The sequence below is a fragment of the Trichechus manatus genome, unplaced genomic scaffold (assembly GCF_000243295.1).
Source record: "Trichechus manatus latirostris isolate Lorelei unplaced genomic scaffold, TriManLat1.0 scaffold00015, whole genome shotgun sequence".
Classification (NCBI taxonomy): Eukaryota; Metazoa; Chordata; class Mammalia; order Sirenia; family Trichechidae; genus Trichechus; species Trichechus manatus.
Window position 1 is genome coordinate 2,394,652 of NW_004443951.1, and position 27,023 is coordinate 2,421,674.

Below are 27,023 nucleotides of genomic sequence, written 5' to 3' on the forward strand. Positions count from 1 at the left end.
AAGTAAAATGAAATCCTTGACAACTTCAATCTTTTCTCCGTTTATCATGATGTTGCTTATTGGTCCAGTTGTGAGGATTTTTGTTTTCTTCATATTGAGGTGTAATCCATACCAAAGGCTGTGATCTTTGAATCTTCATCAGTAAGTGCTTCAAGTCCTTTTCACTTTCAGCAAGCAAGGTTGTGTCATCTGCATAACGCAGGTTGTTAATGAGTCTTCCTCTAATCCTGATGCCCCATTCTTCTTCATGTATTTGCTCAGCATACAGATTGAATGGGTATGGTAAAAGGCTATATAACCCTGACCCACACCTTTCCTGACTTTAAACCACACAGTATCCCCTTGTTCTGTTCGAACAACTGCCTCTTGATCTGTGTACAGGTTCCTCATGAGCACAATTAAGTGTTCTAGAACCTGTGAATATATTACGTTACACGGCAAAAGGGACTTTGCAGATGTAATTAAGGTTACAGACCTTAAAATAGGGAGATTATCCTTGATTATCTGGATGGGCCTAATCTAATCATATGAGCCCTTAAAAGCAGAGAACTTTCTCTGGCTGGAGGCAAGAGAGATGAGGCAGAAGGGGAGGTCAGAGAGATTTGACCTCTGACAAAGGAGAAAGGACTCAACTTGCTGTTGCTGGTTTTGAAGATGAAGAGGGCCATGAGGCAGAGAATGCTCTGAGAAGCTAAGAATGCCACCAGGTCACCAGCAAGAACGTGGGGACTTTGGTTCTACAGTAGCGTGGAACTGAATTCAGCCAGCATCCTGAATGATCCTGGAAGCAGATTCTCCTCCAAAGCTTCAGATAAGAGCCTAGGCCAGCCAACACCTTGACTTCAGCCTTGGGAGACCCAGAGCAGAGAAGGCAGCTGAGCCTATCCAGACTCCTGATCTACAGAACTGTGAGATAATAAATTTGTGCTGTGTTGTACCACTGAGCTTGTGGCAATTTATTATGCAGCACAGGACATATATTAATAACCAAAACCAGTACAGCACTTTCCCATCAAGTACACTGCTTAATCTTCACAACAAAAATATTATTATTATCCCCTTATTTTAGGAGACTGATGCTCAGAGAGGTCCAGTAACTTGCCCAGGTGACCCAGCAAATGAGTGCTTGAGCCACAATTCAAACTCAGGTCCTCAGGTTCCAACTCCAGTGAGTTTTTTAACTCCTTCACTGCAGCTGCCATTCTGTGGTTTGAGGATACTACTACCATATCTAAGCTAGATAAACAATGGGCTTAAAAAAGATGAGACTCAGGCTGCTTTCACTCTGAAAACTTGAATGCTTTTGAATATACTCATTTCTTTCTGTTTCTTCCAAAGGTATGTGGTATATCATGGAACAAGTCAGGGAATTAAAAAGTGAATTAAGTGTTAAGTCTTCTCTCTGGGGCTTAAAAAAAAGTTTTTGATAAATGGCAAAAGGAGAATTCCTCAAAAGACTGGCTGTCAATGAGATACACATATTTTTGAGGGACACAGTTCAATCCATAGCACCCCCCTTCATATGAGAATCTTTCAGGTACTATCTCCCTCAGTGAAATGCCCTCTGGGCTTAGGAACATCTCTGTGGTGACAGCTTTCAGCCCACTCATGACCAATTCAGGGTATCTCAGACAGCAAGTGTTTTCAGTCTGAAATTTCCCTTTCTATATTTTTTCCCATTACGGCTAGTAACGAAGCAAAATAATTCCTCTCCCTCTTTGGTCTTTCCATCTCTCAAATATTTGTGAACTGATATCACACCCAGCCCAGGGGTATCATTTTGCCAAGCTGGAGGCTTCTTGCAGCCTGCCCAAGTCAACCTTTCTCTCAAACTACTGCGTCTTCCTCTATGGACCTCTCTTCTGTTTATTTCTGTTCTAATGTCTCATCTCTAACAGAAAGTGTCCTGTACACTACAGAAGGTGCCAGATTCTGAAAGGGGAACTTTGAATAATACAATAACTTGCAAAAGAAAAAGAGAACTATCAGTGTTTGGTAGTTGGTTAGAAAATTGCATAGCATTTACCATTTCTCTGCCTGCAATTTAAATAAGCAGCAGACTACAATGAGTCCTTCCCCTCCCCCCACCCCCATTTTACATAAAAGTTTATGGCTACAAATTCAGGAACTAAAAGATCAAGCACTAACTATATACAGCTACAACAGCAATGTGAATATTTACAAAGCATTTAAATGACTATTAATAGAGCAGACAGATCAAGTGGACTTGATATCACTTTTCTGCAATCAATTTTGGATCTGATACTTTCTTCTTTTTTCTCCAAGAAGTCTGGCTAAAATTCTGTACCAGATTAAACTTCTTACCAAATGGAATCAGACTCCACATTTCTTAAGGGCCAGAAATCGGGCCCAATATTCTCTTTTCTTACCAAGAACTAAAGAGCTGTTTGTTTGCAGCAGTCTCCAGACAGATACGTTGCTGGGCCTTCCCAGTGGATTCTGTAACTCTGTATTGAGAAAAACTCTAAAAGTTGGCCAGATGTGGCTGTGGTTCCAGATAACACATAAATCTTTCAGACCCCTCATTAGCTGTTTAACACTACACTCAAAATTCCTAATTCATATCAGTGTGGTCTCTAAACAAACTCTATCCCAGAGTAATTTACCCAGAGGTACAATCTGTATATCTTTTTTCCTAGTCAATAATGTCAAGCGACTTGTTTGTGTTCAAAAAGCAACCATGCCATGCTATAGCTAGAACTGCAATCTTTGGCTGAAACACAAACCTTCTGGAAGTCAAATGAAATAATTCTATATCCATTCACTCAATTAGAGAGACTTTTAAATTTTACTGGTCCTTGAGGAAAATGAAGAGATGTCTACAGTCAATAAAACAGGCAAAATATCCTCAATTCTGAAATTAGCTGATTATGTGAACTCAAAGGATCATCACAAGATGTTCCAATGAATACCTTTCTCCACATTAAAAAGATTCTTCAAGTAACAGGAGGCACCATCTATTAAACACCTACTATGTGCTCGACATTTTACAACTAAAATTGCTAATCCTCATAACAAGCAAGTTAAATATTATTATTCTCTTTTTATAGAGGGGGAAACAGGCTCGGAGTCCTTATTTATTATCAGCTCAAGGTCCCAAAGCTGTTTACATGCCAGAGCTAGGACCAAAACTCAAATCTGATGGATCCCGAAGCCTTCCCACTATACCAGACTGCTCTGAATGTGTTATTTTCTGAAACTAGAGTTTCAAAAGATAAAGTTGTTAATTGTAGGATTTAGTTTATTTCTTTTCTCTAAGGTGACATACATAGCGGAAACAGAGGGAGCTTATATGTATATATGACAACCTTTTAGAAGGTATTTTACAAGTTAAAAAGAATTTCAAAAATAATTGTTGAACTCTTATTCATTCCAGAAACGCTTACTGAGGCTTACTCTAGCGGACACTAGAACTGGAGACACAGAGATGAAGAACAGAGTCTCTACCTTCAAGATGTTCTAACGAGAGTGATTATCACAAACAGAAATTAACAGTATCCTCCTTTTGCAGAGGAAGAAATTAAAGACTGGCAAGCCTCAGTGGCTTGCCCTAACTTAGCTTCTGGAGTCCCTGAGTGGCGCAAACAGTTAAACACTTGAACTACTAATCGAAAGGTTGGTGGTTCGAACCCACCCAGAGATGCCTCAGAAGAAAGGCCTGGTGATCTGCTTCTGAAAGGTCACAGCCTTGAAAACCCTATGGAGTGTAGTTCTACTTTGAATCCACTCATTGGCAACTGGTACTGGTAACTTAGTTTCCAAGTGACAGAGACAGGACCAATCCCAGTCTTGCTCTGAGATTCTTTCGGACACCCCTGAGTGACTCCTCCCCAGGCCCCACCTTCACACTCTGAATTCCTAATCCTACCCCCACCCCCATCCCCATTATTGTTCTTCAACATATTCAACTGGGATTCTAGACATCTGAGAGTCTGGGTACAGCAAAAAGACTGATGCACAGAGAACCCACAAGGCCACTTTGCTTTTTAAAAACGGGTGGTAAAATCACAAATAAACTGACTTTTCTTACCACCTCAGGCTGCTTCAGTATGAAGTTGAACGACTGTTCTGAGAAGCTGCCAATATTTTCAAAGATCAGGATAAGTCAGGCTAAGGGAGGCTTTTCAACGTTCTCTTGCATCATCTGGGTAATAGAAAGTCAATGGAATAGAGAATGCAACTGTGACTAGGCTTCCATCCTCAGAAACGCCCCCTGTAAATACACCATTGTTGTTCAGTTTATCTCATTCATTTAACAACAGGACACCAAGACTGTGCTGGAGATATCGATGTGGAGGCATGAGATGCAGCTCCTGCCCTTAAGGAGCTCTCTGTTCAGTGGGAGACAGAAACAAATTACTAGGAAGGAACGATCAGCTCTGTTTGTGGCAAACAGGGACAGCTTTCTGAAAGCAAGGGTACCTGGGGCAAACAGGAATTTGCCAAGTAGGTAAAGTTGGGGCGGGGGGAGGTGGTGTCAGGAGACACGGAGAACAGCATGTCCAAGATAACCTAATTTAGAATGAAAAGTATTAGCCAATGTGCTTGCTGTGTTAATCACTTGAAAACTGATCATATGTCACAACACTACCAAATGGAGTGCTCCTGTTCTTTTTATTAATAGAAATTTATGAAACCAACTCCAGTCTAGCTTTTATCCCCTTCTCCACTGAAAATGATTTTGTAGTGACCACCAGTGATTTCCACGTTGCCAAATTTAATCCACTAGACACTTTTTCAGATGCCATTCTACTTGACCTCTCAGCAGCCTTTGACACAGTTGACTGTTCCACTTTGCAACACTCTCTTCTCTGAGTTTTCCTTCTACCTCTCTGGTCCCTTCTTCTCCTCCCCTTTGCAGATCCTCCTCCTCCTCTACCTGAAGTTCCTCAAAGTTTACTCCCGGTTCCCCATTCTCCCCAGGTGATAACATCCATTCCTGCAACTTTTAATACCACCCATATGCTCATGACTTCCAACCGTACATCTCCAAGATGACCTCATCTTCTAAATCCAACTGTCTCCTTGATATCTACACTTGGAAATCTCTCAAGCATCTCAAACTTAACAAGTTAAAAAACAGAACTTATTTCAACCATCCCCTGAAACATGATCCCCTCTAGTCATCCCAGTCGTGGCCCCACCATTCTCCACCTGGCCAGTCACTGGGAGTCATCCTTGCCCCTACATCCAATTGCTACCAAGTTCTGTCAACTCTACCGCTGTCTGCTTTTCTACATTATCTCCACTTCTGACACCCTATTCCAGGCACCATCTTTTTGCACCTGGGCATCTACTCTCCAGCTCTCTGCCCCCAGGACATTCCTCACACAGCAGCTACAGCGAGTTTTTAAGTCACTTCATTGCCCTGCTTACCACTCTTTTGTGGAAGTCATCAGTCTGTTCACAAATATTCCAACTCCGTTCTCTCCTTCCAGAACATGGTAAGATTCTGAACTTAGGTGGGGCAGGACTCCCTTTGGCAATTGAAATGTGGGCAAAAGTGATGCGTATAACTTCTGGGCAGAAGCTTTAAAAGCCAATGCGTACTTCACCTTTTTCTCTTCTCCCCCTGCTGTGACGACACAATGTTCCAGATAGTGGCTGCTCTGCTACCCTGGGCTTCAGACTGAGGATATGATGGTCAAGCGGACATGCAGCGTGAGTGAGGAACATATTTAAAGCTATGTCTTCAAGGGCTCCCTACTGCACTAAAGAATGAAATACAAATAACTTAGCATAATGAACAAATTCCAATGTAACCGGCTCCTCGTCTTGGGCCATCCCTTTCCTCCTCCTATGCTCCCTTACACCACTCACATCAGCTCCCCTACAATTTCTGGAACAAGCCAAGCCTCTTTCCACTTCTTGATGCAATGTTCTTTGCATGGTTTGCTCCTTATCAGCCTTCAGGTCCCAGCTTAAATATTACCTCATCAGAGATGTCAAAATGTCACAAAGATGTCACTTTGAGGACTAAGGTGCACCTGACCCAAACCATGATATTTTCAATCACCTCATATGCACGTGAAAGCTGGACAATGAATAAGGAAGACTGAAGAATTATTGATGCCTTTGAATTATGGTGCTGGCGAAGAATACTGAATATACCAGACTGCCAGAAACAAGCCTGTCTTGGAAGAAATACAGCCAGAGTGCTCCTTGGAAACAAGGATGACAAGACTTCATGTCACATACTTTAGACATGTTATCAGGAGAGACCAGTCCCTGGAGAAGGACATCACGCTTGGTAAAGTAGAGGGTCAGCGAAAAAGAGCAAGACAACAAGAGCTGCAACAATGGACTCAAACACAGGAACAACTGTGAGGATGGCAACTACTGGGCAGTGTTTCATTCTGTTGTACATAGGGTCGCTATGAGTCAGAACTGACTCAACAGCCCCTAACAACAACAACAGACATGTCTCCCTTAACCACTTTATCAAAGAAGGTCTCTGTCTTAGTCATCTAGTGCTACTATAACAGAAATACCACAAATGGATGGCTCAATGAAGAGAAATTTATTCTCTCACAGTCTAGGAGAAGTCCAAATTCTGGGTGCCAGCTCCAGGGGATAGCTTTCTTTCTCTGTCGGCTCTGGGGGAAGGTCCTTGTTGTCAATCTTCCCCGGTCGAGGAGCTTCTCAGTGCAGGGACCCCAGGTCCAAAGGACACGCTATTCTCCTAGCTCTTGTTTTTTGGTGATATGAGGTCCCCATGTCTCTCTGCTTGCTTCTCTCTTTTATATCTCAAAAGAAATTGGCTCAAGACACAACCCAATCTTGTAGATTGAGTCCTGCCTCATTAACATAACTGCCACTAATCCCATCTCATCAACATCATAGAGATAGGATTTACAAGACATAGGAAAATCACATCAGATGACAAAATGGTGGATAATCACACAATACGGGGAATCATGGCCCAGCCAAGTTGACAGATATTTTTGGGGGACACAATTCAATCCATGACAGTCCCTCACTGTGATTCTCTGTCACAGTACTGTGACCATTTCCTACATGGCATGTCACAGTCTATAATTTTTTGTCTCTTTGATTAAATGTTTGTCTTTTTCATAGGACTGTAAGCACAACCAGGGGAGGAACTCACCACTATCTCCAGTACCTACCATTGTACCTTATATGTAGCAGGCACTCAATAAATAGTCGTGAATGGAATGAATAAATGAACAAATGAAAAAAATTCAAAAAGTGGGACATAACACTACAGACATCATATCACATAGCACAGAGGTGACAGGTGGTAGCAGTTGGTGGTGGGGATAGTAAGGGAACCAACATTTTACTGAATGACAATGTACCTAGCACTGTGTTTGGTGCTTTACATATATTATCTCTCTAGATCCCATGATCCTAGAGGGTCAATATTAATATCTTCATTTTATAGATGACATAACTGAGGCTCAACCTGCTTAAGTTACAGAGCTAGTGACAGCAGTAGTGTTAACCCAAATCTGTTTGTTTCCTTCCCTAGGAGGTAAACTGCTACTATATACCATCACCAAGTACCTTTCTATTGTACACATAAATTACACTCACATATGAATATATTTCTACTCCAAGTACCAGTTTTTACTTTTCTTTTTTGTTTGTTTTTGTTTTGTAAACTCATCCTATTTCAGGTATCCATTGTTATCCAGGACAAGTGAGGGCAGTATGATGCTACAAATCAAAACCATGACAAATCAAACATTTCATCTGAACTTTTTCCTTGAAGTCTTTTTCTTCTCATTAAGAAGCTACTATAATTAGGAGGTAGGGAATGTGTTCTGAGTTTATTTTGTGGCAATTAAGACCAATTTAATACTGGCTTAATTCACCCTCTTGCCGCATCACCAAATGCTGTTCTGCTGGTCACAGAACATGCAAAGCTAAGTGGTCTCATCACAGTGTGGGCTTGATCAGCACAGGCTCCAATAAAACAAATAAACAAATAAACCCAAGTGACTTTTTACCTCTGGCCACCTGTGAGTGAAGTTACACGTTAACAACAGAAAGGTGGGCCTGGTTAACTCCCAAACAGTTCTGCTGGCGCTGATTATTAGAGCTAGAAGGACCTCGTTGTTAGGTGCTGTCAAGTCTCTTCTGACTCGTAGTGACCCTGTACACTGCTGAAGGACCTTAGAGACCATCTATTTAACACCACCCCCTCTTTTTCTCTTTAGCAAACAGGCCGAGGCAGGCAGTTATTTATTTGCCTAAGAGAACAAGTTCCCTAGCTGCTAGTCAAGCGCTCTTCCTGCTACGCCATGCCGCCACCCTAATCAAGACCGGCTGAGTCTGTCAACATAATGACCAGAATGTCTAGAAAACCCACAGCTTATAAATCCCCCAGCTTCCCTTTAGGCTCTGTTATCTAGAAAATCCTCAAAACTCTGAGCAAAAAGAACATAACACAATAAAAACAAAGAAGATCAGGCAGAGTTATTTTACTTTTCTATTAAATATTCTTCCGAAAGCATTATTTTATCCCGTATCTCATTGAGTGATAAGAAATAGTAACGTCAGCATTAGAAAAACAAGAAAAAAGATGAGGACAATCGATTAAACTAAATGTACATGAAAAAGGAAAATTATAACAAAAAACTGAGAGCTTTACAAATTTAGTTAAATTAATAGATTATAATTTGAAAACTGCATCTCAAAGCAAATTTTATTTGTTCAGTTATTTTTCACAATAGTTGTTTTATGACTCAAATACACTGATTTTTTCAAGAAGGAAACCCATTTCTAAAATATTTTCATTTTAAAAATAAGCCTGTGTTCACCTATAGATGTTTTTCCCCCAAGCTCTAATCATATTTCTTTTATTTTGATTTGGGAAGAAAATACCATTTTGAGTGCATAAAATACAAAATTAAAAAGTGCTTTTTAAAAAAAAAATCCCAGTACAGAATTTTAAAAACTATTAATGGAAAACAGATTAAGGTCATTAAGTGTACAACTCTAACTACTGGTCAGCTACTGGTATACTGTTTCTTCCCTAGTTCTCCCAAGAAAAACTCTTAAATTGAATCTTCAGCATAATAATCCTTAAATATACTCTGTAAGCAAAATGAGAGCTTTTGTTTACACAGTTTTTGGCTTTTACTGTTCCTAATTTTATTCTGAAACTCAATGTTACCTCAAATCATAATTACCATATTAACTTTGTAATGCACAGTTGTATATAATTCAGCAAAGCAGTAGTACACCACCAGGCTCTATTCACCCAGAGCTTAGGAAAAACAGGATTGGTCACACTCATTTAAAAACAAATCTACCCCAGGCTATTTGCCAATGCTTACTTAGTTTCAATCTAATTTCCAACAAGGAAATATATGGATATATTTCTATGTGTTTCATCTTGATTTTCAAAAGTAGCCATAGGGAGTTCTTCACAGCTTAGCTTTGCCTGGCTGAAGCTGAAGATTTTGTAACTTCATAGCCATACCCATGTTGCCAGTGATTTTCAATTTGCCTTGAAAGAAGGCCTGTCAGTAAGAAGAAAGAAAATCCATTACCTGGTGGTTTTTCCTTTGAGATTGCTGACATTTCTAGACTATCCAGCCCTGAGACCATTAATTTATCCAGGTCACTTGAATTTCTTCAAAATATGAAACTTGGCTTTCTGGAATAGAATTAGAACTAGATTCCTCAAAAGGAAGAATTCGTAAAAGTCATGCTTAACACAGACCAGTCAAAAGGGACACCTTTCCAATATTTTCCCTTAGAAATTGAGTCTGCCTTCTTACCTACCTTCCTTAAAGGAGGTACATTTTCCAAATTATTAGGCAGAGTGTGCTTATACTAGATTTATTTTGTGTAAAAACATTATATGTGGGTTGGGAAGATGAACTGAAAATTTCAGTAGTCTCCTGGGAGAAAAAGCACAGGCAAAACACACTTATAAACTCTCGGTATTCAGTACGATGTGGATTAAATGCCACTGATTTTTCTGTCTACATGATAAAGGAGTTATGCCTACTGAAGACAGCCTGCTGAGACTGGGGTGCTTGCGTTACTCTTTGGCTCAGTAAGAAGAATCAAACCAATCTGAAGTGTACAGCCACAATTTGTTCCACTTTAACAACTGCCTGGGATCAGATCACATGATGCTTGTTAGATTCACCATGTAACAAAATCCCGGGAAAACTTAACGGAAATAGCAAAATTGGGAACACAGTACGATTTCCCTGCTACAAGGACCTCGGTCTTCTAACTAGGTTCTTAAAATAAGGAGGGGTGAGATGAAAAAAGTTTCTGGTTGCCTGAGCTTTTTAAGCAAGCACATTAAGAAGTCAGGAGGTCTTTCTTCTGTATCTTCCAAGGGAATGCACAGAGCTCTGTTCTGTCTACATCTCCTGGTAAGGGTGACTAACTCTTCTTTTCCCCCTCTGTCTGGACAAACTAAATCTTTCCCTTCTACATGGCACAAAGCCTACTGTCTGGTGATTTAAAGGTCAGGTGTCTCAGAACACAATATGTTTAACATATGTCCTTTAAAAACACAGACCAGTAGTACCTAGAAGAGAAACTCACCGTCTTCCCCTTTTTTAAGTTAAAAGAGAAAATGATTTATTTACGATTAATAGAGAAAACAAGAATCTTCACTCTCTAGAGAACCCAAACAGAAGGATCATTTAATCTGGCCCCTTAGGTGTCTTCACATGCCTTCTGCTGGAGAGCACATTGCTTTGTTTCAACCAGAGCCAAACACTGAAATTAGAATTTCCACTGCAATGGTTTCCAGTCAAATCCTCTGCTGAGCACAAGGGAAGGCCATTAGCACATTAATAGAAAGGTCTACCACTTTTATCTTTAATTCCTTTGGGTGTGAACAGGTGTTCAAGAAAAATAAGTTGACACTATGCCCCAAAAAATGGGCAAGACACAGAGCAACTAGAGAGCGAGGGCAGATGATGTGTGAAGTCTGACCTCCTGCCAACGCTGCTCATGGAGTGCACAGCAAAGCGGACAGCAGTGGGTGGGAAGGAGGACCACAGCCAGCTCCTACACTGGTGGCCTCTGCTCTGTCCAGGTTTCTGGAACAGGCTCTGTGGATGCAAACAGCAGTGCCGATGTAGTCAGCTGAAACATGTCACACGTGCAAATCCCTCACTTGTCATGGCATCAACTGGCACACGCTTAAAAAACCAAAAACCCGCTGCCGTCGAGTCTATTCTGATTCATAATGACCTTCTGAGACAGCGAAGAATTGCCTCATAGGGTTTCCAAGGAGCAGGCAAACTGCCAACCTTTTGGTTAGGAGCTGAGCTCTTAACCACTGTGCCACTAGGGCTCCGGCACAAGCTTAGCTGCTTAGAAAAAGCATCTTAAAAACGAATAAGTAAGAGTAAGATTTTGTTCTTTTATCCAATCTTGCGAATTACCAGGGAACCACAGGACCAAGAACTAAAACTAATAAGGCTGAGGCAACAAAATAAATATATATATAAAGTTACAATGGAAAGAAGCGTCTTTGTTTCTTGTTTGTCATCTTGGCTGTCTGAAAGCTCAGCATATCAAGTCAGTTTCAACACTGTGCAACTGAAGAGTATAAAAAGGCCCATGAAATTTTTGCGACCAGGAAAATCTATACACGGTATAAGTACTTTTTCAATAAATTTAATCCAACAACTGTCTACTAAAAACCTAAAAATGTCACACATTGTGCTAAGCTTTGGAAACACAAAGATGGATAAGCTGTGGTGCCTTCCTTTGAAAAGCTCAAAATTTTATGGGGAAGAGACAGGCACATTGTGACTAACATAATGTGACACGGGCTACCTTAGCAGTCCAGTAAGTGGCATGGAAGAGTCACTGGCTCCAGCTCCCTAATGACCTGGAAGGAGTTCCTTGGAGAGAACATGGAAGCTGATTTTGAAAGATAGGGCTTGTCAGGGGAGGAGAGTTGAGGCAAAAAGAAGCGCAACAGACAAAGGTAGGAAATGTAAAAGGCTATGCTTCGTTCACACTACTCCCTCCGCCTGAAACATTCTTCCTTTCTATCTGAGCATCGCTAGCTTATGACCATCCTCAGGACTCAGCTCAAGCGTTGCTTCCTCTGAGGCTTGCCCAGGCGGCCCTGGGAGACATGGCTGCCCCTTCCTCATCTCCCCTACCACAGCCTGGCATGGCACCCTGGGCACTTGGCTGCACTTACTCTCTCGCAGATCTGTCTCCTACCAAACTGTGGATGTCCTGAGCATGGCAGCTACTGCTTATTCATCTGAGTATTTCCAGAACCGAGAACAGTGCCCGACACATAAATTGTTCCACAAATGTTTGTCATTTGTTAAGTGAACATTTTGGGCGGCACTTAGTTTTGGGTGGGTTTGACCACTTGGTATGCTAGGGCCTGAGGCAGATGAAGTGGGAAGAGCTAAAAAGACCCACCTACTAGAAGGATATAAGCTTCATCTACTTACCGACTGAGGATTCATTTTACCAGTCATTAAAGCCAGTAAGTCCGAGTCAGCCATTGTGATTGTGCAGTCAGCCTTCTTATCTAAGAGAGATATGCAGGAAAAAGGTAGAGAACAGAGGAGTGTTTAGTTTCATGTATACATTTTAGTCAAGAGCAGCTGAGTGCAACAGACTCCCAGCCAGTGCTGGAGCAGTGTGGGGCAACGGGCACTCGCACACACTTCGTGGCAGCCTGGGAAGATGCAGCACAGACTACAAGCAACCTCCATATTTAACAAGACGGGGCTGACTAAATAAATTACAGTAAGTTCATGTGATGGGATACAGTGCAGCCAGTGTAAGAGTTGATGTGGACCTACATATATTGACCTGAAAAATGTTCATGTTGTATTGTTACATAAGCCAGTTACAAAAGAAACTATAAGCGTGTTCTATTTTCGCTTAAAAACAGATATTCAATTATATATGTATAGGAAAAACATCTGTAAACTCAGACACCAACATATTATTAACAGTCACTGTGGTGGACAGACTCTAAGGGGGTCCCATGGTCCCTGCATCCTGGTGTTCATGCTTGTATACTCCCCCTCCCTCAAGTGCGGGCAGGACCCGAGACTTGCTTCTACCCAAAAGAATGTGGCAAAGGTGATGGATGTCCCTCCTGGGATTATGTTATGGTCTATAAGACTCCATCTTGCCAGCAGACTCATTTCTGCTCTCCTGTTGACCTTGTTGTGAACTGCCTATGGACAGGACCATGTGGCAGGGAACCAGGGCGGCCTCTGGTCAATAACCAGCAAAAAACAGAAGCTGTCATTCTTGCAGTCACAAGGAAATAAATTCAGCTAACAACCTGAGGAAGCTTCGATGTGGGCCCTTCCCCAGTCAAGCCTCCAGATGAGAACTCAGCCCTCGTCAACACCTTGATTGCAGCCTTGTGAGACCCTATGGAGAGAACCAGCTAAGCTGTACTCAGACTCCTGACCCATGGAAATTGTGAGATAATAAACATGTATATTGTTTTAAGCCAGTGAGTTTGTGGTAATTTTTTATGCAGTAATAAAAAACAAATAGTTATCTACATCAGGGTTTAACGAACTTTTTCTGTCAAGGGCCAGATGGCAAATATTTTAGGCTTTAAGGGCCATCTGGTCCCTGTTGTAACTACTCAACTCTGTCCTTGTAGTACAGAAGCAGCCACAGACAATGCGTAGACAAATGAGTGCGGCGGTGTTCCAATACATTTTATTTTCAAAAAGAAGTGGCAGATGGGGGAGAGAAGATAACTGCAATTCTTATATCTGACAAAAATTTTGAATCCAGAATATATAAAGAACTCCTACTAATACAAAATTGGGCAAACAACATACACAGGTATTTTATAAAAAGAGAAGCACCAAATGGCTAAAAAACCACATGAAACAGTACTCAACTTCACTATTCATCAAGAAATGCAAATTAAAACTATGACAAGATCCCACTACACACCTGTTAGAATGACTGGCTAAAATGTAAAGAAATCTGACAATACTCAGGGCTGGCAAGGATGTGGAGCAATTGAAAGGTCAATACGATGCTGGAGAGACTGCAAAATGGTTCCTCCACTTTGGAAAACAGTGTGGCAGTTTCTGATAAACATGCATGTATCATACAAACTAGCAATTCCACTCTTAAGTATTTACCCAAGAGAAATAAAAACATGTTCACTCAAAAACCTGTATATAAATATTTACAGTGGCTTTATCTGTAATTGCTAAAAACTAGGAACAACCCAAATGTGCACCGACTGGTGAATGGATAACCTACTCAGAAACAAAAAGGAACAAACTCCTGCTGACACACACAACCTGAATGAATCTCAGTGTTCTGCTCAGTGGAGGAAGCAGCTCAGCATACTTCACAGTGTAGGATTCCATTTATACAACATTCATGAAAAGGCAAAACTACAGGGACGAAAGTTAAAATTAGATTAGCAGTTACCAGGGACTGAGTGTGGGAGAAAAGAATTGACTACAAAGGGGCATGAAGCATGAAGACAGTTTTTAGGGTGATGGAAAGACTCTATATCTTGATTTTTGGTGGTGGTTACACAACTGTATGATGTATTTGTCAAAAATTGCCCCGTGAAATTTACAGGGTAAATTTTATTGTATGTAATTATGCCTCAATGAACTTGAGTTAAAAAACAACAAAAACTGATAGTAAGTACCAAGTATTGTCAAAAATGTGGAACAAATGAAACTCTCATATTCTGCAGAAGGGAATGTAAAGTACACATCCACATGGAAAAACTGTTTGGCTATACTGGACCTTACGACCTAACACGCCCACTCCTGGGTGTATGCCCAACAGAAATGACTATATAGTTAGTCCCCATCTTATGATATACTGAGTTATGACAAACCAAATTTATGACTGTTGATTTGGGGTTTTTTCTTTTTTCCTTTGGTACATCTTATTGTTAGTAATTTGTACTGCATACAATGTTGCAGCGCATCATTTGCTAATGTTATCATTCTCAGATGTTCATTCTCAAATGTTCAATTTTATGATTTACTGTTCAAAAAGCAACTGTACAGATTTAGTTTTCTAAACTAAATCAGGAGCTTCAGTTGCCTGAAAACATGGACCCAAATGCCGATCACTTTGCTAAAGTCAGTAGGTGGATTCAGGAAGCAGTGAGATGTCAACACAAAATTTCCAAAATAAATAAAATCAATCTATGGTGACAGAATTCGGAATAGTGGTTCCTTTTGGAGGTGTGTAGAGATGGGAGGGAGTATGAGGGAGACCTCTAGAGTGCTGGCAACATTCTGTATCTTGATCTGGGAGGTATATTCATTTGTAAACATTCATCTAATTGTATGCCTCAGATTTATGTTCTTTACTATAGGCCAGACTTCAGTAAACATTCTACCAAAACAGCAAAAACCAAGTAGTGAGCTGGATTTGGCCCACAAACCACAGTCTGCCAATCTCTGACCTAGATGGTGGGTTTATGGGGGAGTAATTTTTTCATTTTGTTTTTCTATCTTTTTAAGTTTTTCTACAATGAGCATATACTACTTACATAATACAAAGTTTTAAAAATAATTTTAAAAACTGTCTGAAGTGTAATGATGGAAAAACTAAAAGTCCTTTCTTGGAATATTAGGATCAAGCTCAACTACAAAGATCTCAACTTGCTAGCTTTTTTTTCCTGCTCTTTTGATGATATATAGAAAACTTGATTGTCTAGACAGTAAATTCCTACATTTTCAAGGCTTCAGACCTTTTTTCCAGTAATAAGAGAAAATTTTTAATAGAGGCAAAGACAGGTTATTAAATTATGGCCCAAAAGCCTGTCAGAAAATCTGTGCTTTAATAGTAGAGATAGGAGTAACTATGAAGGCATATCATGTCCATATTATTAAATAATTAAAACAAGATAGAAAAGATAATATATAAGTTGTTATTATACACCTTGTAACTCAGGAACAGTCTTCCTAAAAAGACTGAGATTCAACGGCCATTCTGTCTTTGCCTCTAATAAAATTTTCTCTTATTACTGGAAAAAAGGTCTGAAGCCTTGAAAATGTAGGAATTTACTGCCTAGACAATCAAGTTTTCTATGTATCATCAAAGAGCAGGAAAAAAAAGCAAGTTGAGATCTTTGTAGTTGAGCTTGATCCTAAAATTCCAAGAAAGGACTTTTAGTTATTAAAGGTGACTTCAGAAATGATTCTGCTGCTGCTATTGCTTTTGATGTAATATCAGCATTTATTGAGCTCTCACTAGAGGCTCAGCACTTCACATACTTGGTCTCATTTGATCTTTTAAACAACCCTATGAGGATCAGCGGGAAAAAGATGCAGTGGTCTGCTTCTGTAAAGACTATAGCCTTGGAAGCTCTATTGGGCAGTTCTACTCTGTCCTATAGGGTCGCTATGAGTTGGAATCGACTCAACAGCAGTGGGTTTGGTTTTTTTCGACAGAGCTAGTGAGTAGCTGAGCTAGGTCTGAACGCAGATTCCTGCTGCCAAAGTCCATATTCCCCACTGCCTTCTCTTGTCCCAGGAAGGATGACACTCAACAGCTCACGTTTAATGGGGCTTCATCGATTCATCAGCATCTGATGAATCCCAGCTGCTCTCCCAATCCTCCGCGTCCTTTTGAGGAGTCTTGGACAAGCCTAATGTGTCCAAGCAAAATTAATGTTTACAGCTGACCTGGCAAAAGTTGTGTGATATAAAAAAAATTAATGTTTAGTATAAGGGTTGTGGAGGAAGCAGTGATTTACTGAGCATTTACTAGGCCATGTGCTTTACAATCATTATCTCATTCAATCCCCACAACTCTACAGATAGAAATCATTCTCACCAGTTTCTAGATGTGATAACTGGACTCAGGGAAGGTATGCACCTAGAAAGTGACAGAGTTAAGATATGAACCCGGGTTTGGGTATCTAAAAAGGCTCTGTCTACTGTACCTTGGGATGGGGCGGGAGTGGTGGTGGTGGAGCCTGAGGCTTTCTGTATCACGTTCCTCAGAAAGAGGCAGGGTTGAGAACTCAAGGAAGTGCAGAGAGGGAATAAAGGAATGAAGGAACAATGAGTGTCATGTTAGATTCATCAAAGTTGGCTTCCCAGAGATATGCTATGTGAGTCATTTCAAAGGGGAGGACAGAGGGACAGGACTCATGGAGAAAGTACTAAAAGGCATCCAGGCAACAAGAAAACATTGTGGAAAATGCACAAAATTTAAAGTTCTTAATATAACCATCTGTATAATCATAACCAAGCTCTCTCAAATATATGCAAATGAAATACATTTACATAAATCTTACTTGGTTAACATGAAGTAAACCTCTCAAAACTATGTAAAAGAACTAGCAATTCTCTTTAAGATGCCAGTTCAAACTAGGAAAGGTTATTAAAGCTTTAATATAGCTAATCTCTAACAAACGGTCATTTGTTGGTTGATGTAAAAGGAGCTGGCATTTTCCAGTGGTGGCTTTTACTCGATAAGTCCATATTTCAATGCCACTCCTGGCTGCCAACAAGTGTCAGCTTCGGCAGAAACTGCCCCGGTCCAGGGTAAGATGCTTTCAGGTCTGGAATGGGGCACCTACCTTGGGGAGAGCATACCTCCAGCTATCTGCAGGGGATAAGCCTTTTCTGAAACTATTCAGTAGTTTTCCATAAGCATATTATCTCTTATGACAACAAACAAACAAAAACAAGAGGAAAAGAGGAGAAACTTTTTAAATCACCTTAACACCGACCTGGGCATGTAAGAATATAATCCTGAAGTAACTATTAACCTTCAGTCATACTACTGGATGTATTTCCAGAAGTTCTTCCTATTTCTAAAAGCTAGAATCTACCTAAAGCACTTTGTTCTCCTTCCTATACCACCTTGAAGAGGCAGCTCATAGAATGCTACCATCTATTCATCTTCTGCCTGCTCATTTTGAAAAAAAAAAGGACTCCATATAATTCAGGAACCTTCCACAACAAAGCCATGCTGCCCTCACCAGATGCCCTTACCACTGCTCAGCTTTTTCTTCATTAATCGCTAGTTGATTCCTTATTCAACAGAAACTTAACAGTACAATATAGCTACCACTTACTGAGTGCTTACTAAGCACCATTCACTCATGACAGGTTTGAGATTCATTTTTAAATTATTTATTTTACTGAAGGCCTCCCATGCATCAGGTTCAATCCCCAGCACTGGGAAGCTAACAGGCAAAAGTCTCTGCCCTCATGGAGCTTACAGTTCAAATGGGGGAGAGGGACAATAAGCAAATAAGTAAAATACCACATGGTATACCAGATGACAGTAAGTGCTATAGAGAAAAATAAAGCAGACCTATTCCTGTTCCTAAGAAGTCATTATACCTCTAAAGCTAGCCCTTATTGGAACACCAAGACCAGTTGCCATTGAGTCGATTCTGACTCATGGTAACCCCACGTGTGTCAGAGTAGAACTGTGCTCCGTAGGGTTTTCAATGGCTGTTTTTTCAGAAGTAGATCACCACGCCTTTCTTCCAAGGCATCTCTGGGTGGACTCTAACTACCAACCTTTCTAGTAGCAGTTGAGCATGTTAACCATTTGTACTACCCAGGGACTTGGGGACCCCAAAGCAGACCCCCTCGTCCTGGTTGACAGCCTTGTGAACTTGTCAGGGAACTGTTGTAAATGAAGCCGTTCCGCGCTGACCTGAGTTAGGATGCACTGATCCTTTGCCGTTCTTCACATCTACCACCCAGGTGGCTTCTTTACCCCCAGGGCCATCCTTCACCTTGAAGGCAAAAATACCACCGATTTTCTTCACAAACTCTTCCCCTTCCTGGAAAAAAAATTAATACTGGGAGTTACATTAAGTTCATTTCTCTGACTTTTCCCTCCAAACAAATGAAATGTTTAAATAGATGCATGAGATGAGCAGCTGGGTCGGCAGGCAGTCCCCAAGTTCCCTTAGGATCTTTTAGCCAGAAAAGTCTGAAAGGCAATCAGGCCACCACGCCCACATCTACCAAATCCTGTGTTAAAAATGGCTTTTTGGATACAGCTGGTGGGAGGAAAGGTAGGATAGGTAGCATGGTAGCATTTTCTGCTGAAATAGCCTTCATTTGTCTCAACAGTTTTGGAAAGATTCACTCCAGCCTCTCTAAATCTAGAAGCCCCCACCCTCACCTCCTTTTATTTTTTTTTCCCCAAGTAAATTCCTTTATATATATTTTTGGTTCTCCCTAATCAGAACTTAAAGATAAGTGGTTCTGAGTCAAGGTCTTTTTTTGCTCATTTTCTGAAATAATATAAAGAATTACACAAGTAATATATCATCCATCAGTTACTTTTGGATCTTGGGGAATGAAGTAGTCTAAACACAGAAAAAAAAAAAAAAAAGTAATAACCTCAGACCTGTATCTCTGTAGGTTTACTTTCTCCCTTCCTTCCTCTCCCCTTCATTCCCACTCTGCTTCCATCTTTCCTTCCTGAAACATTTATTAAGTCAGGTATTGTTCTAGGCACCAAGGATAGACAGACAGGAGTCAGAAAAGTAAACGATGACAATACACTGTGACCAGTACTGGGTTAGAGGAAAGGACAGGGGACTGCAGAACACAGAGGGACAGCGTAGCCAGCCTGGCGGGTGAATAACGAAAGGATGACAACAACCTCACATGCCTCTTAAAAAAAAAACAAAAACACACACACAATAACATTACTGAAATTATTTTTATTTAGAGAAGAAACACAAAAATCAATAAACATAAAAATATAAATCATTCATAATTTCATCACCCAAAGAAAACCATATTTTTGTATAAATCCCCTCTATCTTTTTTCCTCTGCGTAAGTATTTTTTAAATAGGGTCATATTGTACATAAGTTTTGTAATCTACTTTTATTTTTAATATAATTATCCTTATTTCTATGTCATTTAATATTCTTCTACATAATTTTAAATGGTCACATAACAGTCCTTAATTGTAATGTGTACCATACTTCACCAGTAAATACCCTGTTGCTTGACACTTAGGTTATTTCTAACTACTGGCTCTTATAACAATGCAGTCAATGACATTACTATAACCTCATTTATTTAAGGATAAACTCCTAGAATTAAACTTCACTAATTAAGAATGCTGACTCTGGAATCAGCAGAGGTTTGAATTCCTGTTCTGCCATGTACTTATATAACACTGGACAACTTACTGAACCTCTCTGAGTCTCAGTTAATTCTTTTCTGTTAAATGGTGATAATAACAGTAGTTACCCTCATAGTTGTGTGAGAATTAAATTATGTAAATACCCACAAATAGTACTGCTCACTAATGGTAGCAGTTTTCGTATTTTATTCCATAATCTGTCTGCTATTCCTATGCCAATATTATCACTTTGCAATGTACTTTACTCTTTGGTATGGCAAATGTCCACCATGCTTCCTCTCTTCCAAATATTCTTGGCTATTTTGGGGGGACTGTTTTTCCTCCAGATGTACTTTATAATCATTTAGTTAGTTCTTCCCCCAAATTGCTGCTGGATTCATATGGAGTTACATAAAATACATGGATCCATTTGGAGGAGATGTGATATCTTTACAATATTAACTCCTCCCATCCATGAAGCGGCATACCTTCAAGTTTTCTTTAATGTCCCTTGGTAAAGTTTTGTCATTTTTTTTTCCTCACATAGGCTTTTGTCCATTTCTTATATATTTTAAACTGTTACTGTTACTAATACATTTTTTCATTATATTTTATGACTGGGTTATTGTAAAGTATAGAAAATATACTAATCTTTGTGAATATATGTATTTTGAAAGTTGCTACTTTATTGAATCCCGTTATTAGTTTTAATAGCTTTTACTTCCCACCTTCATTTTAGCCTACATTCCTGCAAGAATTTATATCCAAGATTCTTCTCATTCGTCTCATAATATTCATTCTTTTAACAAAGATTTAAGCATTTACTTTGCTCAGGCACTGTGATAAGTACCTAGAATACTTAACTAATTATTGCCCCTAAGAAACTCATCGTCAAGTCAGTTCCGAACCATAGTGACCCTATACTGCCCCTAAGAGTGTACATAAACTGGCATCAGGTACTAACCTGTATTTACATATGCAAAGAGTCTGGCCTAAGCTCTTTCTTTTGGTTTGTTTCATAAAAGCTTTATTGAGATATGATTTATATACATAAAACTCACCCTTTTAAAGTGTACAATTCAGTGTTTTTTGGTTGTTTTTTTTTTCAGTATACTCAGAGTTGCGGGACCAACACCACTATCTAATTTTAGAAATTCTCATCACCCCAAAAAGAAAGCCTGTGCCCCTTAGCAGTCACTCTCCTTTCCTCCTCACCCCCAGCCCCTAGAGCTTTCTATCTCTAAAGATTTGCTTATTTGGACACTGCATATAAATGATATCATACAATATGAAATCTTTTGTGACTGGCTTCTTTCACTTAGCATAGTGCTGTCAAGGACCATCCATGTTTTAGTACGTATCACTATTTCATTCCTTTTCCTGGCCAAGTAATATTCCATTGTATGGTTATACCATATTTTGTTTATCTATTCATTAGTTGATGGACATCTGGGTTGTTTCCACTTTTTGGCTATTATGAATAATGGTGCTATGTACATTTGCGTACAGGTTTTTGTGTGGACATATGTTTCATTTCTCTTGGATAAGCATTAAGCAGTAGAATCGCTGGGTCATATGGTAACCATATATTTAACTTTCTGAAGAATTGCCAAACTGTTTTCCACAGCATCTGTACCATTTTACAATCCCACCAGAAATCACTGATGGCTGCAATTTTTCCATATCCTTGCCGACACTTGTTATCGTCTTTTTTATTTTAGTCATCCTAGTGGGCCTGTCAATCTTTTTCTTATACATAGGGAACATAGCTGAGCCTATCTGGAATCAATCATGGGTTCTAGGACTCCAAAGAAGCTATTCTAAGAATATTTTGTCTGCCTCGTACTAAGAAAACCATGGGACTATTTATCTCAACAGTCATGGAGACATCTTTTACATGTGAGTGTAACTACCAGTGGACACCCTGGTGGCATACTGGTTAAGAGCTACGGCTGCTAACAAAAAGGTCAGCAGTTTGAATCCACCAGGCGCTCCTTGGAAACCCTATGGGGCAGTTCTACCCTGTCCTATAGGGTCGCTATGAGTCAGAGTCAACTTGACAGCAATAGTTTTTTTGGGGTTTGATAACTACTAATATTTTCTGGTTAAACCAAGAAGTCAAAATGACTGTCAGTTTTTTTAAATGAAAGAGAAATTCCCTTACTTTGGCTTTCTTTAAAAGAGCTCACTCTATTTTAACTTTAGGAAAAGTTATTAACAATAATCATAATCTTTTGGGAGACTTTAAAGTTTTCAAGGGCTTTTACATACATTATTTCTTTAATCTTCAAAAAACCCTATATACAGTTAGCAGGCAATAATATTAGCCCGTTTAGTAGAAGCAGCAAGTGGTGCTCATAAAACTAAGAAGTCTTCAAACTATTCTCTGTACTTCTGCCAAGTAATGCACCTAACGTAACCCACCTCATACTAACATAATTCACCTAACACTTTCAGGCTGAAATTCTTAAATGGTGCCCCATTACTGACAGGATAAAGTCTGTCTTTATATATAATCACTCAAGGTTCTTCATGATCTGAAGGCTATTCGTCCATCCTTACCTCTAGCCACTTTTCATCCTCCTCAGGCTTTATGTTCTGACAACACTGAACTTTCTGAATTCCATGACCGTATGTGCCAGGTTCTCTTATCTCTCCATGCCCTTGCTCATGCCTCGTGCCAGGATACCCGCCTCCCCCTATTCTCCACTCCCATCCCTGAACTCATCACTCAAGTCTCAGCTCCCATGCTGACTCATCTGGAAGGCTGCTCTGTCTCTACCAGACGCTCTGATGGCCCTTGGCACTTGCACTCACTAAACATTTAAATATACTCTGTTAAAGCAGTTATTTTTTGCTGGAAAAAATTTTTTCCATTTCTCTTTTCCCTCTAAACTCTGTGTTTTCCAAGGGCAGGGATGTGAAGTTAATAAGTAGTACAACCAGAACTCAATCCCAGGTTGGTTTAACCTCAAGTTCGATGCTCTCACCATTTGACCATATCATATTGCAAAGGAGATGACATCAATACTTCCAAACTTTAGTCTATGACAGCAAAATAGTTTCTACCACCATAAAATGAATTAAAAGAAAATCAAAAGTCCTCTCCACATTCTTTGAAACCTTTTATCTATCAAGGTTCCGTGGAAGCAATCTAGGAGAGTCAGTTAATAATGCTGGTGTGCTGGGCCACCCAAAAGCCAGGCTTCCTTCTGGGGCCAGCAGCCCATGAATGACTACTTCCAGGTGCATCCGTGCCATCTGCTTGCACAATGCCTCAGGAATACAGCTATGAGCAAACCCCAACAAGTTAAAGCAGGAAAACACCAGCAAAACATTCAGAGATTCTATCTGCATACCTGGAGAGAAATTCCTGCAATCTTACTACTTATCCTCCTACCTCCTGAAGACAGATGTATGTTCATTTGCACTTAAACGTTTAGCGAGCCCAAGTGCCAAGGGCCATCAGAGCGTCTGGTAGAGACAGAGCAGCGTTCGCAGATGAGTCAGCATGGGAGCTGAGACTTGAGTGATGAGTTCAGGGATGGGAGTGGAGAATAGGGGGAGGCGGGTGTCCTGGCACGAGGCATGAGCAAGGGCATGGAGAGATAAGAGAACCTGGCACATACGTTCACTTCTGTTACTTTTGAGAACCAAATGCCCCTCTTATAAAAATCACATCCCTTGGTCAATAAAACATTTTAAACTGAAGTGGAAGTAAGAGAGGGTTAAGGAAATCAACAAGGAGGAGAGACAGTTAAAAGGGGAAAGAAAATGCATGTTTGTTGCGAAACTGGAGATCATTAATACTCAGAAAGTTCTAAGTGCCTCCTTGCATGAAGAAAAGTACTTCTTTCTGAGTAGGCAAAAGGTCAAGGAGTAGGTCCTGCCTTAAACTTAATAGCAAAAAAAAATTAAAGCCAGAATTCAAAAAAGGGCAACGGGGTATTACCAGACAAAAGTGGAAATAAAATCTCTCGCCTGGTTTCCTTTGCTAATGCAGAGACTGCATGAATTGACAAAAGATTCCAAGACTTTCACTTTCTAGTCCTGCAAACATTTAGGAAACTGACAATCGTGGGAAGGAGAAAAGAAACAACGGGAGAAGGTCCATGGGGATAAGGTTATGGAGGAGAAAAGAATTAAAATGGGAGCAAAAGGCATACATTTGCAAAAGTTAAAAGAAAACGTCAAAATAAAAACAGCACTGCTTTGTTAATCTTAGTAAGTCAATTAAGTCAAGTGTGTGTGTGTGTGTGTGTGTGTGTGTGTGTGTGTGTGTGTGTGTGTGTGTGTGTACACACGTATGGAGCCCTGGTGGTGCAGTGGTTAAGAGCTCGGCTGCTAACCAAGAGGTCGGCAGTTTGAATCCACCAGCCTCTCCTTGGAAACCCTACAGACAGTTCTACTTTGTCCTATAGGGTTGCTATGAGTTGGAAATGATTCAACAGCAACAGGTGTGGTTTTATATATACATATATGCATTTATGTATATATATATGTATATATATATACAAACACACACATATAGTCATAGATCATGTCATAGATAATCTCAACTATTTTTTGATTTTTTTTTATAGAAGAGGGTGGAAAATATGTATCCTATGGGTTGCTCTGCAAGTAAGTATTAGTGGCATGAAAAAAAATTTCTGCTGGTGGAGTCCAACTTCATTTTACTGTGGACACTTGTAATGAAAGAAATTTTCAAAAATGGTATTTTTTTTCCTACTAGATTGGCAAAGATTTTAAAAAACTGGCCAACACAATACTGGAGAAAGTGTGAAAAACAGTCACTCTCATGACCCGTTTGTAAGTTAGTACCCTCTTTCTGGTGGATAGTTTGGCGGTATGTATCAAAATGCAAAACGTACACATCGTATGACCCAACAACTTTCCCATTTAATTATTTATGTTAAGGTGATTATGGCATAAATACTTAAAATGAGTGCAAAAGGAAATTTATTATAGCATTGTTTTAATTGCAAAATTTAGATACACCCTGATACCCATCATAGGAAGCTGGTTAAATAAACCATGGTACAGACATACAAATGCGTATTATGTGGTCATTAAAAATGATAGTAAGGATTTATATTTATGGGCATGGGACATACTGTCAAGAGAAAAAAGGTTAGAAAACAACAGGTAGACCCATGCAGGTACATCCCCCCAAGACGGCAGCAGGACAGATCTGAAGCTCCTGGGCCAGTGCCTACCCGCCTAGAATTGTTAGCCCTGGTCCTATTCTACCTCAGGAAGGTTGTCTATCATTACGAAAATTCTAGAAATGTAGCATCCCTTGACAAGACACATCAGTCACATCACTTGCCCGCCTCTCCCCCCGCCAAGCAAAGTCATTTGCTCTACAATAAGGGAGTTATGACATGTGCACAATGTTTGCCTTGCACATTGTGGCTCTAACAACAAAATACACAGCTTTGTTTACACCAGCCCACTTTGATCGCCGCAAGTGATGTTTAATTTGAATTGTGTGACTGTAGCTAACTAAAAGCAATAATGAACTTCTAAGATGCCTCTAAGTTTGAAACAGTGAAGTAAATATGTAATTTTGACTGAAGAGACTCACTCTCTTTTTGGAGAAAGAGTTACTGTCAGGTTGCCTTGCTGTTGTTGTTAGGTGCTATCCAGTCGGTTCTGACTCATAGTGACCCTATGTACAAAAGAATGAAACAGTGCCCGGTCCTGAGACATCCTCATAATTGTTGTTATGCTTGAGCCCACTGTTGCAGCCACTGTGTCAATCCATCTCATTGAGGCTCTTCCTCTTTTTCGCTGACCTTCTACTTTACCAAGCATGATGTCCTTCTCCAGGGGCTGGTCCCTCTTGATAACATGTCTAAAGTATGTGAGACAAAGTCTTGCCATCCTTGTTTCTAATAAGCATTCTGGCTATACTTCTTCTAAAACAGATATGTTCATTCTTCTGGCAGTTCACAGACTATTCAATATTCTTTGCCAATACCAAAATTTAAAGGCGTCAGTTCTTCTTTGGTCTTCCTTATTCATGTTCAGCTTTTGCATGTATATGAGGTGACTGAAAACACCCTGGCTTGGGTCAGGGGCACCTTAGTCCTCAAAGTGACATCTTTGCTTTTTAACACTCTAAAGAGGTCTTTTCCAGCAGATTCGCTCAATACAATGCGTGTTTGATTTCATGACTGCTGCTTCCATGGGCGTTGAATGTGCATCCAAGTAAAATGAAATCCTTCACAACTTCCATCTTTTCTCCATTTATCACGATGGTACTTACTGGTCCAGTTCTGAGGATTTTTCTTTTCTTTATGTTGCGGTGTAATCCGTACTGAAGGCTGCAGTCTTGATCTTCATCAGCAAGTGTTTCAAGTCCTCTTCACTTTCAGCAAGCAAGGTTGTGTCATCTGCATATCACAGGTTGTTAATGAGTCTTCCTCCAATCCTGATGCCATGTTCTTCTTCATATGGTCCAGCTTCTCAGATTATTTAATCAGCATACAGACTGAATAAGTATGGTGAAAGGATACAACCCTGACGCACACCTTCCCTTACTTTAAACCACGCATCCCCTTGCTCTGTTCGAACAACTGTCTCTTGGTCTATGTACAGGTTCTGCATGAGCACTAGTGTTCTGGAATTCCCATTCTTCAAAATGTTATCCATAACTTCTTATGATCCATACAGTATAATGCCTTTGCATAATCAATGAAACACAGGTAAACATCTTTCTGGTATTCTTCGCTTTCAGTCATGATCCATCTGACATCAGCAACGATATCATTTGTTCCACGTCCTCTTCTGAATCCAGCTTGAATTTCTGGCAGTTCCCTGTCAATGTCCTGCTGCAACTGCTTATGATCCTCAGCAAAATTTTACTTGTGTGTGATATTAATGATTTTGTTAGATAACTTCCGCATTCTGTTGGATTACTTGTCTTTG

At 40.0% G+C, this 27,023-nt stretch overlaps 1 protein-coding gene across 3 annotated transcripts in view; it reads right to left on the reverse strand.

The window, feature by feature from the left end:
* Positions 1-7,009: 7,009 nt before the first annotated feature.
* Positions 7,010-27,023, reverse strand: part of SCP2 (sterol carrier protein 2) — a 155,460-nt gene continuing 135,446 nt past the window's right edge. The window contains exons 14-17 of one of the 3 annotated variants that reach the window (XM_023727059.1): positions 18,652-18,781; positions 13,301-13,392; positions 12,450-12,529; positions 7,010-9,512 (exon numbers count right to left, since the gene is read on the reverse strand). In XM_023727059.1, the coding sequence (XP_023582827.1) occupies positions 12,476-12,529; positions 13,301-13,392; positions 18,652-18,781 (276 nt within the window). In that variant the 3' untranslated portion in view covers positions 7,010-9,512; positions 12,450-12,475. The remainder of the gene's footprint in view (positions 9,513-12,449; positions 12,530-13,300; positions 13,393-18,651; positions 18,782-27,023) is intronic. The other 2 variants (XM_023727058.1, XM_023727060.1) reach the window with 2 other exon arrangements.